General features: G+C 49.7%; 2 protein-coding genes across 4 annotated transcripts in view; one reads left to right on the plus strand and one right to left on the minus strand.

The window, feature by feature from the left end:
* TTLL12 (tubulin tyrosine ligase like 12) overlaps nt 1–4,304 on the minus strand; it is a 40,467-nt gene extending 36,163 nt beyond the window's left edge. Inside the window, exon 1 of one of the 3 annotated variants that reach the window (XM_074227113.1) lies at nt 4,185–4,304. In XM_074227113.1, the coding sequence (XP_074083214.1) occupies nt 4,185–4,301 (117 nt within the window). In that variant the 5' untranslated portion in view covers nt 4,302–4,304. Of the gene's footprint in view, nt 1–2,428; nt 3,285–3,319; nt 3,447–4,184 lie in introns of those variants that run through there. The other 2 variants (XM_074227114.1, XM_074227115.1) reach the window with 2 other exon arrangements.
* A 1,597-nt stretch (nt 4,305–5,901) lies between these two features.
* The window catches only part of EFCAB6 (EF-hand calcium binding domain 6), a 239,117-nt gene continuing 231,090 nt past the window's right edge, over nt 5,902–13,928 (plus strand). Inside the window, exon 1 of the mRNA XM_074227119.1 lies at nt 5,902–6,446. The gene's annotated coding sequence lies outside the window, so the exon portion shown is untranslated. The remainder of the gene's footprint in view (nt 6,447–13,928) is intronic.

A 13,928-nucleotide genomic window follows, 5' to 3' on the forward strand; every position in this document is an offset into this window, starting at 1 on the left:
CCCTATCTATCCTTCCTTTCTCATAACAAAGAAAAGCAGTTAAGTAAAAGCAACAAAGAGAGGTTGCCAAATGGTGTAGTGGACAGAATACAGGAAGACTAGAGTTCTAATTCTGCCTCAGACCCTAGGCAAAGCACTTTAACTGCCTGTTTCCTCAGCTAAAAAATGGGAAGGTAGAACCTGCCTTCCAAGGTAGTATCTGTATAGTGTTCTGCAAACCTTAAAGCATATTACAGAAATGCTATTATCTCAACATTCTTCCCTAAACCCAACCCCCCCAATTCCAAACATTTTCAATTTCTGTTATCTGGGATTGTTAAATTCTTAAAAGCTCAGATTTGGGTGTCTTTTCAGTGACATTCCTTTTTATCTGGTTCTAGTCACTGGCTTTGCAGTTCTACTGCCATTTCTTTGACTCTACCTCTGTTCAAACTTGTCTTGTGTGCCACGGAAGGCCTCAATGTCATTTTGTGCCTCACAAACATGCTTCATTACATTCAGGTAGCAACTGCACCCCACTCCTGGGCTTTCTATGACCTTGGGACTGTTACAAGCCCTGTGTTGGCCATAGGACATTTGTTTGTCTCTTTCCTTGGGGTTCTCTATGAGTTGTGCAAGATGCTTGTTTTCTCATTTTTTAAAATGGGCTAAGTATAATATAAAGTTTTCTATATGAATATGTACGTGTGTCTGTATGTGTAAATAGATGGAGTTTATTGTGGTATATGCAGATAAATGTTGGTTTCTAATTTCTGACAAACTGCTTTCTAGTTTTCCCAGGAGCTCTTATCAAAGAGGCAGACCTTCTGCAAGTAACTTTATATTCTTGGACCTATCAAACACTAGGCTACTGTTTTTTTTAGTCCTTATCTCTGATTTTCTTTTAATCATCACTTCAATGATACTGATTTAAAATCTCCCTGAGGAACTGGAGGCACCATGCCTGCTTCCCTCCTGATGAAGCACCCTATCTCAATACTGGACAGCTCCACTAGTTTGGAAGATCTAAGAATAAATCAGTAAATGATGTTTGAAACTCCCACCCACCCTCCTCTTCCCCTAGAAAACTTTAGATACCTGAACATCAAGACTACAATCCCCACCTTCTCTTCTTCTAGGGAAATAAAAGGCTTTCCAAATGTCTTAGGGGGAGCAATCTGATGATGGTAAAATAAAGTTTTCTGTGGCCAGAATACTTCTATTTAGATGCTTCACATGGGGTTTCTAAACTTTCAGTTACATGAAATAGTTCTTAGGTTTTTATTTTAGGCTGCAAAAACAGCACTGTATTGATGAGGGATTCTCTCCCTTGAGGGTTTTGTTTTTGTAAGGCAATGGGGTTAAGTGACCTGCCCAAGGTCACACAGCTAGTATGTCTGAGGCCAGATTTGAACACCCGGGTCCTTCTGACAGTAGGGCCAGTGCTCTATCACTGCACCACTTAGCTGCCACTCTCTCTTGAGTTTTGACCTCCATCTCCCCAACCTGACTAAAGAGGGACCTTCTTTAAAGACTTCACAACCATCACAACATCTTCAGGGAAGCCTCCAGTGGGGTAGTCACGATCAGGAGCCCTGACTTTACAGAAACCCAGTGAGATCATAACATTTTGCCCAGGGCCAAACAGCTAGTAATGCGGGGACAGGGATTTGAACCCAAGTCTCCCCAGATTTCAATGGACCATCTTTCCAGAAACCTCATGGCTTCTCAGGATTAAGTGGTACAAATTCCCAGTACCAGCTGCTCCTGAGGCATCATCAGTAACAAGGTCTTCTCTGTTAATGGAGTGAGTCAGGAGTACAATTATAATAATGAATTCTAATAATGAGCTCCTTCCAGAGAGAGCTTTTGGAAAAGCACTCTGGGGGGATTCTATGTCCAATGAATCAGCCAGAGTTCTTCATGCTCTCTTTGGGCCACATAAAAACAAGCCACCAGGGCTGGGGTGGGGAGGCTCAGGAAGTTCAGGAGGCCAGGAAAAGTGGGGGGGGGGGGTCTGAATTCAAAGATATCTCAGGTTCCTTCTAGTTCTGACATTCTATAATTCTAAGAATAAGAAAGTGAATGAACACCAAGTCTTCCAAAGAAGGAAAAATTCACTCAAGGGCCTTACAAACAAAGCTATTGCTGAATTGTATTTTTAATAGAAATGTAAAGGTTCTTTGAAGTTTTAACAATTCATTTGGCAATTCAGTAATTTTGGAAGACATTTTTCGGCACTGAGTCTGTATGGTATGGTGAGGTGAAACATTATTTGCTAAGTTAGAGATAAAAAGCAAACCAACCAAGGAGATAACTTAGGTCTGCTACCTCATTTATGAGATGGGAGCCCTGGGGCTTGACTAGGAAGAAAGGACCTTGCTCAAGTTCCCACCCTCAAACTGGTGGGAGAGGGGAAAAGCCTCAGCTCTTGGGGCACTTCCCTTACATGAGGCCAAACCCAAGGAGGGCTGCCCAGGGAGTCCAGCTGCACAACCATGAGTAATATAAAGCTTTTTCTTCAGTCTCTTCAACTGTTAAAAGAGGGGAAACAACATTATGCAACATAAGTTGAACACAGTCCATAACACTTCCCAGTGCACCTGAACTAGATTAAAATGTATAAGTCTGTAACATACATTTTAGACAAAATAAATCAACTGCAATGAAACAAAGATAAAATGAAGGAGTGGCTAGGTGGTGCAGTGGCCCTGGAGTCAGGAGTACCTGGGTTCAAATCAGGTCTCAGACACTTAACAAGGACCTAAGCTGTGTGGCCTTGGGTAAGCCACTTAACTCCATTTGCCTTGCAAAAAAAAAAAAAAAAGATAAAATGACCCAGTAAAACAAAGTCACCAGGTGGCCTTATGTCCTGAATTTTGGCTTGAATTTGACCCCACTGCTTTACCCTAGACAGGACGGAGTTGTGAGGGAAGCACGTTTAAAGTTTACTTGGTGTTTCCTGAGATGGATTTTTGTCAAATTAAACTTTAAGCCACGAATTCACTTCTACTGGGCTTCAAATAGTTTACCAATTGCTTTTCTCACAAGTTTCTGAAGTTGGTGGGACAAGTGGGAACCCCATTTTACAGATGAAAACAGAGGAAGCTCATGCAGAAAGGTGCTGGGTGTCCAGGGTGACAAAATGCTTTACAATAGAGGTTTCTGAAAGGTGTGGTCCATTCCTGGAAGAACCAGCTATTAAAAGTCTCTCATAAAGCCTTCTGCTCAGTAAAGAATCCATCAGTAAAAGTCTAGGGCCCCCCAACCCCAAGCCCCCTGGTATCTCTGCCTATTAGGTTTAGTCTCAAATAAGAACTAGTATTTCTATGGCACCTACATGGGGCTGGGCATCGAACCCTTCACAGCAGCCTCGGAGGCAAGGGCTCTCGTGATCCCAGTATTACAGCCGAGGAAACTGAGGCAGCAATGCAGCGGCAGGGTTTGAACTCGGGTCTTCCCGAGCCCAGTCCTGAACGCCGTGGAGAATCGCCGGAGCAAGCTCAGGCTGCCCGTCCGTGCCCGTCCGGCCATCATGCCTCCGACCCTATCAGGAAGGCGGGGGCGCACCAAGGACGGGCACCGAGGATCCAGGGCACAGCCTGGGGCCGGGGCGTCCCTGGGGTCAGCCCGGCAAATGGAGAAGAGGAAGGCACTTGTGGGACCCGCAGGGCGGGAAGGAACATTCCAGGAATGGGGGGGGTCCCGATGGGCTAAGGGGCATCCTCCGGCGCTGGGGGGCGTCGGGGGCCCCCTTTCCGACCCCTCCGCAGGGTCGGGCCAGTCGGGCACAGGGCCCAGCGCCGGAGCGGGCCCGGCGAGGGGGGCGCGGGCAGTCTCTGGCCAGTCCTGGGGGCCCGCTCCGGGCTCTCCGGCCTGTCCCTCCCCCGGCGGCCTCGGGCGCTCCCCCCGCAACGCGGCCAGAGCGGGCCCGGCCGGCCGGGCAGTGGCGTCCGAGGAAGCCCCGGGCCCCCGGCCCCGGCCCCAGCCCCCAGCTCCGGCCCCGGCCCCGGCCCCCGCTCCGGCCCCCGCTCCGGCCCCGGCCCCGGCCCCCGCTCCGGCCCCCGCTCCGGCCCCGGCCCCGGCCCCGGCCCCCGCTCCGGCCCCCGCTCCGGCCCCGGCCCCCATCAGAGAGCCCCCAGGGCCGCCGCCGCGGAGGCGCAGAGCAGGCGCAGGTGCGGCGGGGCCTCCCCCCGGGCGCCCACCTCGCGGTGCAGCTTGTGCAGGAGGCGCCCCCAGTAGAGCTCGGGGATGGCGGAGGCCCGCAGCGCCGGCCCGTGCAGCGCCACGAACGCCTGGTAGTCCTCGCCGCCGCCCTCCATCGCCGCCGCCGCCGCCGCCTCAGTGCCAGGCGGCCCCGCCCCTCCCGCGGCCCCGCCCCCACGCCCGCTGCGCCGGCCCGGCCTCGCTCCGGTCGTCACGCCCCGCCCCTCGGCCCGGCGCTTCCTCCCGACGCCCCGCCCCTCGTCCCGGCGCGCCCTCCTCGGCTCCCAGGCCCCGCCCCTCGGCCCGGCGCGCCCTCCTCTGCTCGCAGGCCCCGCCCCTCGGCCCGGCGCTTCCTCCTCGGCTTCTAGGCCCCGCCCGGCGCTTCCTCCCGACGCCCCGCCCCTCGGCCCGGCGCTCCCCCTCGGCTTCTAGGCCCCGCCCCTCGGCCCGGCGCTTCCTCCTCGGCTCCCAGGCCCCGCCCCTCGGCCCGGCGCTCCCTCCTCGGCTCCCAGGCCCCGCCCCTCGGCCCGGCGCGCCCTCCTCGGCTTCTAGGCCCCGCCCCTCGGCCCGGCGCTCCCTCCTCGGCTCCCAGGCCCCGCCCCTCGGCCCGGCGCGCCCTCCTCGGCTCCCAGGCCCCGCCCCCACGCCCGCTGCGCCGGCCCGGCCTCGCTCCGGTCGTCACGCCCCGCCCCTCGGCCCGGCGCTTCCTCCCGACGCCCCGCCCCTCGGCCCGGCGCGCCCTCCTCGGCTCCCAGGCCCCGCCCCTCGGCCCGGCGCGCCCTCCTCTGCTCGCAGGCCCCGCCCCTCGGCCCGGCGCTTCCTCCTCGGCTTCTAGGCCCCGCCCCCTATGCCCGGCGCTTCCTCCCGACGCCCCGCCCCTCGGCCCGGCGCTCCCCCTCGGCTTCTAGGCCCCGCCCCTCTGCCCGGCGCTTCCTCCTCGGCTCCCAGGCCCCGCCCCTCGGCCCGGCGCGCCCTCTTCGGCTTCTAGGCCCCGCCCCTCGGCCCAGCGCTTCCTCCTCGGCCTCTCGGCCCGGCGCTTCCTCCCGACGCCCCGCCTCTCGTCCCGGCGCGCCCCCCTCGGCCTCTCGGCCCCGCCTCTCGGCCCGGCGCGCCCCCCTCGGCTCCCAGGCCCCGCCCCTCGGCCCGGCGCTTCCTCCCGACGCCCCGCCCCTCGGCCCGGCGCTCCCCCTCGGCTTCTAGGCCCCGCCCCTCGGCCCGGCGCTCCCTCCTCGGCTTCTAGGCCCCGCCCCTCGTCCCGGCGCTTCCTCCTCGGCTCCCAGGCCCCGCCCCTCGTCCCGGCGCTTCCTCCTCGGCTCCCAGGCCCCGCCCCTCGGCCCGGCGCGCCCTCTTCGGCTTCTAGGCCCCGCCCCCTATGCTCGGCGCTTCCTCCCGACGCCCCGCCCCTCGGCCCGGCGCTCCCCCTCGGCTTCTAGGCCCCGCCCCTCGGCCCGGCGCTCCCTCCTCGGCTTCTAGGCCCCGCCCCTCGGCCCGGCGCTTCCTCCTCGGCTCCCAGGCCCCGCCCCTCGGCCCGGAGCTTCCTCCCGACGCCCCGCCTCTCGGCCCGGCGCTCCCCCTCGGCCTCTCGGCCCCGCCCCTCGGCCCGGCGCGCCCTCCTCGGCCTCTCGGCCCCGCCCCTATGCCCGGCGCTTCCTCCTCGGCCTCTCGGCCCCGCCTCCTTCGGGAGTCTCCTGCGCCTGCGCGGCCTGCCTGGGCCTCACTACCCCCGCTTCCCTCCGCAAGCACTAGTTGAGCGCCTACTGCATGCCTCCCAGCAGGCTAGGCCCTGGAACTAGGGAGGGCGGGGATGCGTGTCTTCACGTGCCTCTCTTGTACCTTGAGAGACTCGGGGCCTGTGGCAAAGCTTCAGCAAAGCATGGAGCTCAACTTCGTGCAGGACGCTTTAATATAAACACACGCGGCTATTTCCTGCCTCCCTTTTATTTACTGCTGAAACAATGCATACGCCCCCTGGGACTGCGGGAGGCGAGTACCGGAGGAAACACCTTTCCCTCGTAACTTTACTTCGGGAAGGCGGTTCTTCTACTTAGGAAAGATACATATTTCTAAATAGCTCCACAAATCACAGTTCTGCCCAGGAAATCCTACCCAGCCCGCGTGACTCATAAAATGGGAGACGCTTTGGCCCATTGGAAACGATTAGGGGGACAAACCAGGGAAAAATCACCTTGTGGCAAATGAAAGTGTGCGTGAGGCCCTGAGGAAGCACAAAGGGCCGGCCTGGAGCCTGTGGCAGTCCCCAGGTAAGCAGTACAAGGCGGCGCGCACAAAAGCTCCCCAAGGACTGAGAACATGAGAGCTCAAGCCTGGGAACATCATGCCTTAAGAAAGGATTAATTAGGGGCGGCTAGGTGGGTAAAGCACCGGCCTCGGAGTCAGGAGGACCTGGGTTCAAATCCGGCCTCAGACACTTAACTACCTAGCTGTGGCCTTGGGCAAGCCACTTAACCGCATTTGCCTTGCAAAAAAAAAAGTATTAATTAACACTCAAAATACACATGCAAAAATGCTTGAGGTGTTCTGGGCCCTTAGCAATGACCATTTCAGTGGGGACACCATGCTGGATTCTTGAGTGATCCATACATCTTCACCACCGGCTCCTCCAGGGGCCCTGACTCTCCCCCACCCCAAAAAGATCATGTTAAAAATTGTTTTTCTATGTTATTGGAAATAACATAATTACAAAATATAGAAAATGAGTTTTACAAATAGGTTGAGAACAGAGAGAGACGTGTGAAGGGGAATGAAATGTTCCCGAAGTTAATCAAGTCTAACCTCTCTCTCCGACGTTTTAAGAATGAAAATGATCTTTTTTTTAGGGTGCTGGTGGTCCCCCCAAAAAACAAGGATAAAAAGTCTTAACTGGGCTAAAAATCAATTTTGCCTGTAGAGATTAGGGGAGTAATTGATCTGGCAAAGATGCAGGGTAGGGTAGGGTTGGTGGACCTTCATTTGACACAAGTCCTCGAATGCCACCTTGACCTGTCTCCAGGAATAGAGTGACAATCCCTCTGTCCTCTGCCCTGTCAGGCTGTATCTAGTACACGGTGTTCCATTTTGGGGGGGGCATAGTTAAGAAGGATCTTGGTTGACCAGAGGGCATCTAGAGCAGTGACAATATGGAAGGGTTTGGAGTCCAAGCTATGCCAAAGCTGGTGGGAGGAAGAGGGATGTTTAGCCCCAGAAGAAAGAACTTGGGTGGTCGGGAGTGGGCCAGATCCATGTACAAGAATTTAAGTAGTGATCCTACAAGAAGGATGACGCTTGATCTGCTTGGCCTCAGAGAGCAGAACCAGAAGAAAGGGGGGAAGGGGGAGAGAGAGAGAGAGAGAGAGAGAGAGAGAGAGAGAGAGAGAGAGAGAGAGAGAGAGAGAGAGAGAGAGAGACAGCTTTAGGCTGGCTGCCAAGAGAAATGCCTAATGCTAAGCACCCAGGCTACCTCTGAGGCCATGGGCTTTCCTGGGGGTCTTCAAGGGGTTCAATGTCTCCTTGTCTGTAGGGTTCTAGGGCAGACTCACTTCCTAGTAGGGGCTAGATTTGTGGAGTTTCTTGTCTTTCATTACTGAAGAAGACTAAAATGACATCCCAATGTTAGAGGCAATTTACGATGTGTCTGACTGTGGCTGATCGGACCAGTAGGAGCTCTGAATGCTCTACCACAAATCGGGCACAGATTGTCCATGTGAACACCTGGGATGCTTTTATTCTAAACTTATGTATGTCATATTTCCTCTGAGCTGCTTCCATTCTGCCTTGCTCATAGAGCATGGTACCCTCTCTGATGAGGGCATGTCATGCTGGGCAATCCTATGCCATTGTCTCCCATATTATACAATTGATACTTTTTTCCCTATTTGATATTTTATTTTGTATTTTCAATGTCATGTTATGAAAGTTTTTCAACATTCACCCACACACATATGCATATTTTAAAATTAATATTAAATAATTTATAAAATTAATTCAATAATTAAAATATTAATCAATATTAAAATTAAATTTCCACCCTCCCTTCCCACCCCCTCCCCTCTGTGGTGAACAGTCAAGTGAATATTGTACATACACATTTGTGTTTAACATGTTTTCAGAACAGTCATTTTTGGCATGAGGAATTAGGATTAAGGGAAAAGAAAGAAAACCAGGGGATAGGAAAGAAATACAGAAGAGAAAATTTTAAAAAGTGAATGCAGTGTTCATTCAGATTCCGTAGGGTTTTATTTTGTTTTGTTTTTCTTTCTCTGGATGGGGATAGCATTGTCCAGCCTATCTCCTAGGATTGTCTGAGTTCTCTGCTCTGAACTGCTCAGAGGAGTTGCATCCATCACAGTCAATCAGCTCACAATGTTGTTAATGTGTACAATGTTTTCTGGTTCTGCTCCTTTCACTCAGCATCAGATCCTGTAATTCATTCCATGTTTCTCTAGTCCAACCATTCATGATTTCTTATCAAACAACAGTACTCAATAACTCAATAACTTGTTCAGTTATTCCTCAATTAATGGGCATCCCCTCAATTTCTAATTCCTTGATACTACAAAAAGAACTGCTTTGAATATTTTGGAATATATGGGACTTTTTCAATTTTTTTTTGCATGGCAATGGGTTAAATGGCTTGCCCAAGGCCACACAGCTAGGTAATGATTAAGTGTCTGAGACCGGATTTGAACCCAGGTACTCCTGACTCCAGGGCTGGTGCTTTATCCACTGCGCCACCTAGCCACCCCTGACTTTTTCCATTTTTTATGATTTCTTCTGGATATAGGCCTAGTATTGGAATTGTTGGGTCAAAGGGTATGATCACGTTTATTGCTCTTTGGGCATAGTTTCATTTTGCTCTCTAGAATGGTTGGATTAGTTCACAATTCTACCAACAATGCATTAATGTGTCAGTCCTCCTACAACCTCTAATGTTGGATTGTTTTCCCTTTTTGTCATTTTAGCTAATCTGATAGGTATGAGGTGATAACTCATGGATGCTTTAATTTGCATTTCTCTAATTAGTAATGATTTGGAGCATTTTTTCTTATGATTATATATAGCTTTAATTTCTTCATTTGAAAATTGTCTGTTCATATCCTTTGACCATTTATCAATTGGGGAATGACTTGTGCAATAAATTCTAAAGTTCTTAAAAGAGACCTTCAGGGTGTCCCAGTGTTACTTTTTCTGACCCCCTTATGAGCACTTGCCCTGTATGAGTTTTCCATAAAATAATCTTTTTGGCAAGCATAGGCCAGACATTCTAATAACATGCCCAGCCCATCGTAGTTGTATTCTCTGTAGTAACACTTGAATGCTTGGAAGTTTAACTCAAGAAAGGATCTCGGGGACTGGCATCTTCTCCTGCCAGGTGGTCTTTAGAATTTTCCTTAGACAATTTAAATAGAAACAGTTCAATTTCTTGGCATGGCATTGTTAGACTGTCCAGGTCTCACAGGTATATAGCAATGAGATCAGCATGACCGTTCTATAGACCTTCAGTTTGGGATTCAGTCCAATACCTCTTTTCTTCCACACATTGTTTTGGAGCCTCCCAAATTTTGAGCTAACTCTGGCAATGTCAGTCTCTGTTAATGTGTACCTCCCTGGAAAGTACATTGCCAAGGTAAGTGAATTCATCCACAATATTCAGTACTTCTCCATTTGCTGTAATTGTTGTTTCCACATATGGATGGGGTAGTGCTGGCTGATAGAGCACCTGTTTTTTTTTGGTTTTAATTTTAAGCCTAAAGTTAAAACAAACCACAGAGGATCTTTCCATACTTTGTTGCACCTCAGCTTCAGAGGCTGCATTGAGGGCAAAAATTATTTGCAAACAGAAGATCATGCACCAATACTCCCTCCACTTTGGTCTGGGCCTGTTGCCTTTTCAAGTTGAAGAATTTACTGGCACTGCTGTAGCTGATCTTGAATGTAGCCGTGGTCATCCTCAGTGAAGGTATTTGATAACATGTTTGAAAACATGATGCTGAAAAGCTTGGGAGCAGGGGTGCAGCCTTGTTTCACTTCATTGATGAATGGAAAATCTTGAGAGCATCGTCCACTATCCAGAACCTGGGCATGCGTGCTGTCATGAAATTGATGTACAATACTGATGAACTTCTCTGGGCAACTAAATTTTGATATAATTTTCCATAAAACCTCTCAACTGATCAAAGGCCTTGGTCAGAGCTATAAAGTTGTATACAGACCTCTGTTCTGCTCTTGTCATTTTTCCTGGAATTGCCAAGCAGTAAAACCATATCAACAATTCCTTGACCCTTTCTGAAGCTCTCAGGGAGGTGACCATCTTGTAGGTGAAGGATCAGTCTATTGAGGAGGGTTCTTTTGATGGAATTAAATGCTGCCTTCTTATGCTGGTAAACTCTATGGAGTTCGCACTTTTCATTCCGGAGCTTCTGTATAATTTTCATCAAACCAGTCTTGATATTTGTGAGTGTTCTGATCCAGGTGAGCAAGTGCAGTGCTGTATACCAAGTCTCTGAAAGTTGTCCACTCCTTTTCTGCTCTTCTGTGGCCAACTGTGTGTTGGCTTAATTTTTCCTCCAAGTTAGTAACAACTGTTCTCGCTCAGAGAAGTACTCTAATCTCTTTTACATTAATTCATCTGGTAGTCACTTCGCCTCTGACTTCAGTTTAATGTGAATATTTAGCTTGGAGAGGATGAGTCTGTGATCAGTTCAGCACTCTGCACCACACATTGCCTTTTTCATCCATCTTGGCTGTCTCTTCTCCTTACTATCAAATAGTCTATTAGATGCCAGTGCTTGCTGTGAGGGAGCATCCAGGAAGTTTTATTGCATTTGGGTAAATGGAAGACAGTGATTGTGATGAGAAGATCATGAGATGCACAAGTCTTCAGTAGTAGGTGACCATTGCTGTGCTGTTTCCAATTCCCATTCCTTCCAAGGACTCCCTCCCACATCTAGTAGTCTGAGTTCACTCTAGGATTAAAGTCACCCGGAATTATAACTTGTCCTCTTTTGGTACATTGATGATGAGGATCTCTAGTTCTTCTAAAATGTTTCTTTCACTTCATCACAGTACATAGGCACTAATGATGGTGGGCATGACATTTTCCTTCAAGTGACAATCTCATTATCATGAGCCTGTCCTTCACAACTTTTGGTAGACATGCGAGCTTGTTGACTAGATTAATTTTGATTGCAATATCTACCCCAACTTCATGGCACTCCCCTTCACTGTGGCCACTCTAGAAAAACACATATCCAGTTCTGAATTCAGTGTTCTGACCTTTGTTTGTCAACTTTGCTTCACTCAGGGCTCCTATTTGGATACCATACATGCTAGGTTCTTTTTCAAGGGGCTAGACTAGATGGTAGCTGAAGTCCTTTCACCTCTGAAATGTGGGGATTCTGTGAGGGGCTGCCTAAACATCAAGAAGAATATATCAGTCAGTTAATCAGCGAGCATTTATTAGGCCTCTATTATGTATTGGACACTGCTTAGTGCCAGACATACCCTGACAGAAGTGAAGACTGTTCCTGACCATAAAGAGCTTACATACTGTTGGGGCAAACAAGACATCTGCCCTTAAGTAGCTACATTATTAATATGCTCATGTGTGTATAGGTCTGTATGTGCTCAGATATATAATACAAACAAACATCTATCCATAGTTCTATGTGTAATGAATACAGGACAGTTTGGGGCACTAGCAACTGGGGTGGGAGGAAGAAGAGGGTAGATCAGAAAAAGTTTCAGACAGAATTTTGCCTTTGAATTCAGGTGTGAAGGAAATCAACTATTCTAAAAAGCTGAGGTGATCAGGGAGAACATTTCAGGCATGGTGAACTATAGGGACAAAGGGGTGAAGATGGGGTGTTGTGAAGAATATTGAAAAGACCAGTTTGACGGTATCATGGAGCTTTTATGGGGAGGGGGTAATGTGGATGATAAGCAGAAAGGTAAGAGGACAAGTGGTATCAAATAGAGGTGTTTATATTTGATCCTAAAGGACTTTACTTCTAGTCCAGCCCCTGTAGTCATCACTAGGGAATGAGGAAAAGGGGCCCTTTCCTGGGAAGAGTAGCAATCAATCAATAAACATCTATTAAGTATCTACCAAATTCTAAGTGCTGTGGGTAAGGCAAAAACAAGTCCCTCAGTCAAGTGAGTTCACATTTTAATGGGGGGAGAGCATTTTCAGGCCACTGGTCCTGCTCCTGGCTTGTCCCCCAGAACCATCATTCAGGGAAGGAACTCTTGTTGGGGGTGGGGCCTTGTAGGGGCTGCAGCTCCCACTTCCTCAGCAGCCGTACTCACTGAAGGCCCAGAGGAGAAGGTTCTTGTTATCGGAGTCCTTGAAAATGTTACACCCAAGCCATATGGCAGGAATGGAGAGTTTTATCACTAAGCAAGAAACATCACTAGCTACTTTCTGCTGAGCCTCAAGGACCACAACACCTTTCCTTCTGACTTGCAGCTGAAACTTCCTGTATTGGTTCCCCAATAGAATGTGAGCTCCTTAAGAGCAGAGAATACTTTTTATTTTCTCTTTGTATACCTATAGTGTCTCATATGTAGTAAGTGTTTAATGTATGTTATTTATCCATCCATGCATCCATCCATGCATTCTCCCTTGCTCAATACATCCAATAATTAAATTTGGATGTTTCTATCTTCACATCCTTTCCTTGCATCAGCCCCCTTCTCTGTCTTCACAGGGCTACCCCCTTATTCTGGGTCCTCATCCCCTTTCATCTGGACTATTACCTTTGTCTTCTCATTGATCTCCCTGCCTAGCAACATTTTCCATCCTTCTAAAGATCTAGGTTTGTTTATGGGCAGCAGAGAAGGAATCTGTGGAAAAGGAAGGAACAAGAAGATGGGGATGTCTCTATCTTTTACTTTCTATGTGACTTTGACCAAGTCTCTTTCCTCCCCAACAACTCATTTCATCCACCATTTAATATGTGATGACTTAAGTATCAAGTGTTGAGCTAAAATTTAAATTTAATCAATGTTGATGAAGTGCCCATTCTGGGCCAGGTCCTGTGAATGCAAAGAAGATGCCCCTGAGGGATTTGTAATCTACTGGAGGAAAGCTGAGGAGCAGTGGGTGGGGAGGGTATACTTTGTTCTACTTTGATGGTGTATAGAGTCACCAGGAAGCCCTGGAGAAAGGAAGGTTTGGGGAAGAATTTATTGGCCTGTGCTTCCTGTTCCTCCACCAGAGGGGAGTTGAGAAGGTATGGCATGTTTGCATGTTTAATCATGTCAGACACTTTGTGATCCTGTGGACCATAGTGTCAGGGTGTTCTTGGCAAAGATAATGCAGTGGTTTGCTTTTTTCTCCCTCCCTTAGTGGATTAAGGCAAACTGAGGTAAAGTTGACTTGCCCAGGGTCACACAGGCCTAGTGCCCACTCCAGGCCCAGTGTGATATCCACTGAGCCACCCAGCTGCCTCCTTAGAGGTATTGCGAAGGTGTAGACTATCCAATTCTGAACCATTTTTCTTGGTGATAAGATTTCAGATGATCAATTTACGGGAAGAGGGGGAGAATGTTGTTCCCTTGTAGTTGAAGTCAGGTAGAGCTGCTGATGGAGAATGGTATAGAATGGCCTAGAGATGTTCCAGTCTCCTCTGTGGGTCTGTCTCTTCTCTGAAATGAGTGGGAATCCTAAAGGTCCTTGTTGCACTCTGCTTAGACAGCATCACTTGAAGAGTCCCCTGAATTTGGAAGAGACTCCTAGGATTCTA

This window comes from Macrotis lagotis, chromosome 2 (assembly GCF_037893015.1).
Source record: "Macrotis lagotis isolate mMagLag1 chromosome 2, bilby.v1.9.chrom.fasta, whole genome shotgun sequence".
In the NCBI taxonomy this organism is placed as follows: domain Eukaryota; kingdom Metazoa; phylum Chordata; class Mammalia; order Peramelemorphia; family Peramelidae; genus Macrotis; species Macrotis lagotis.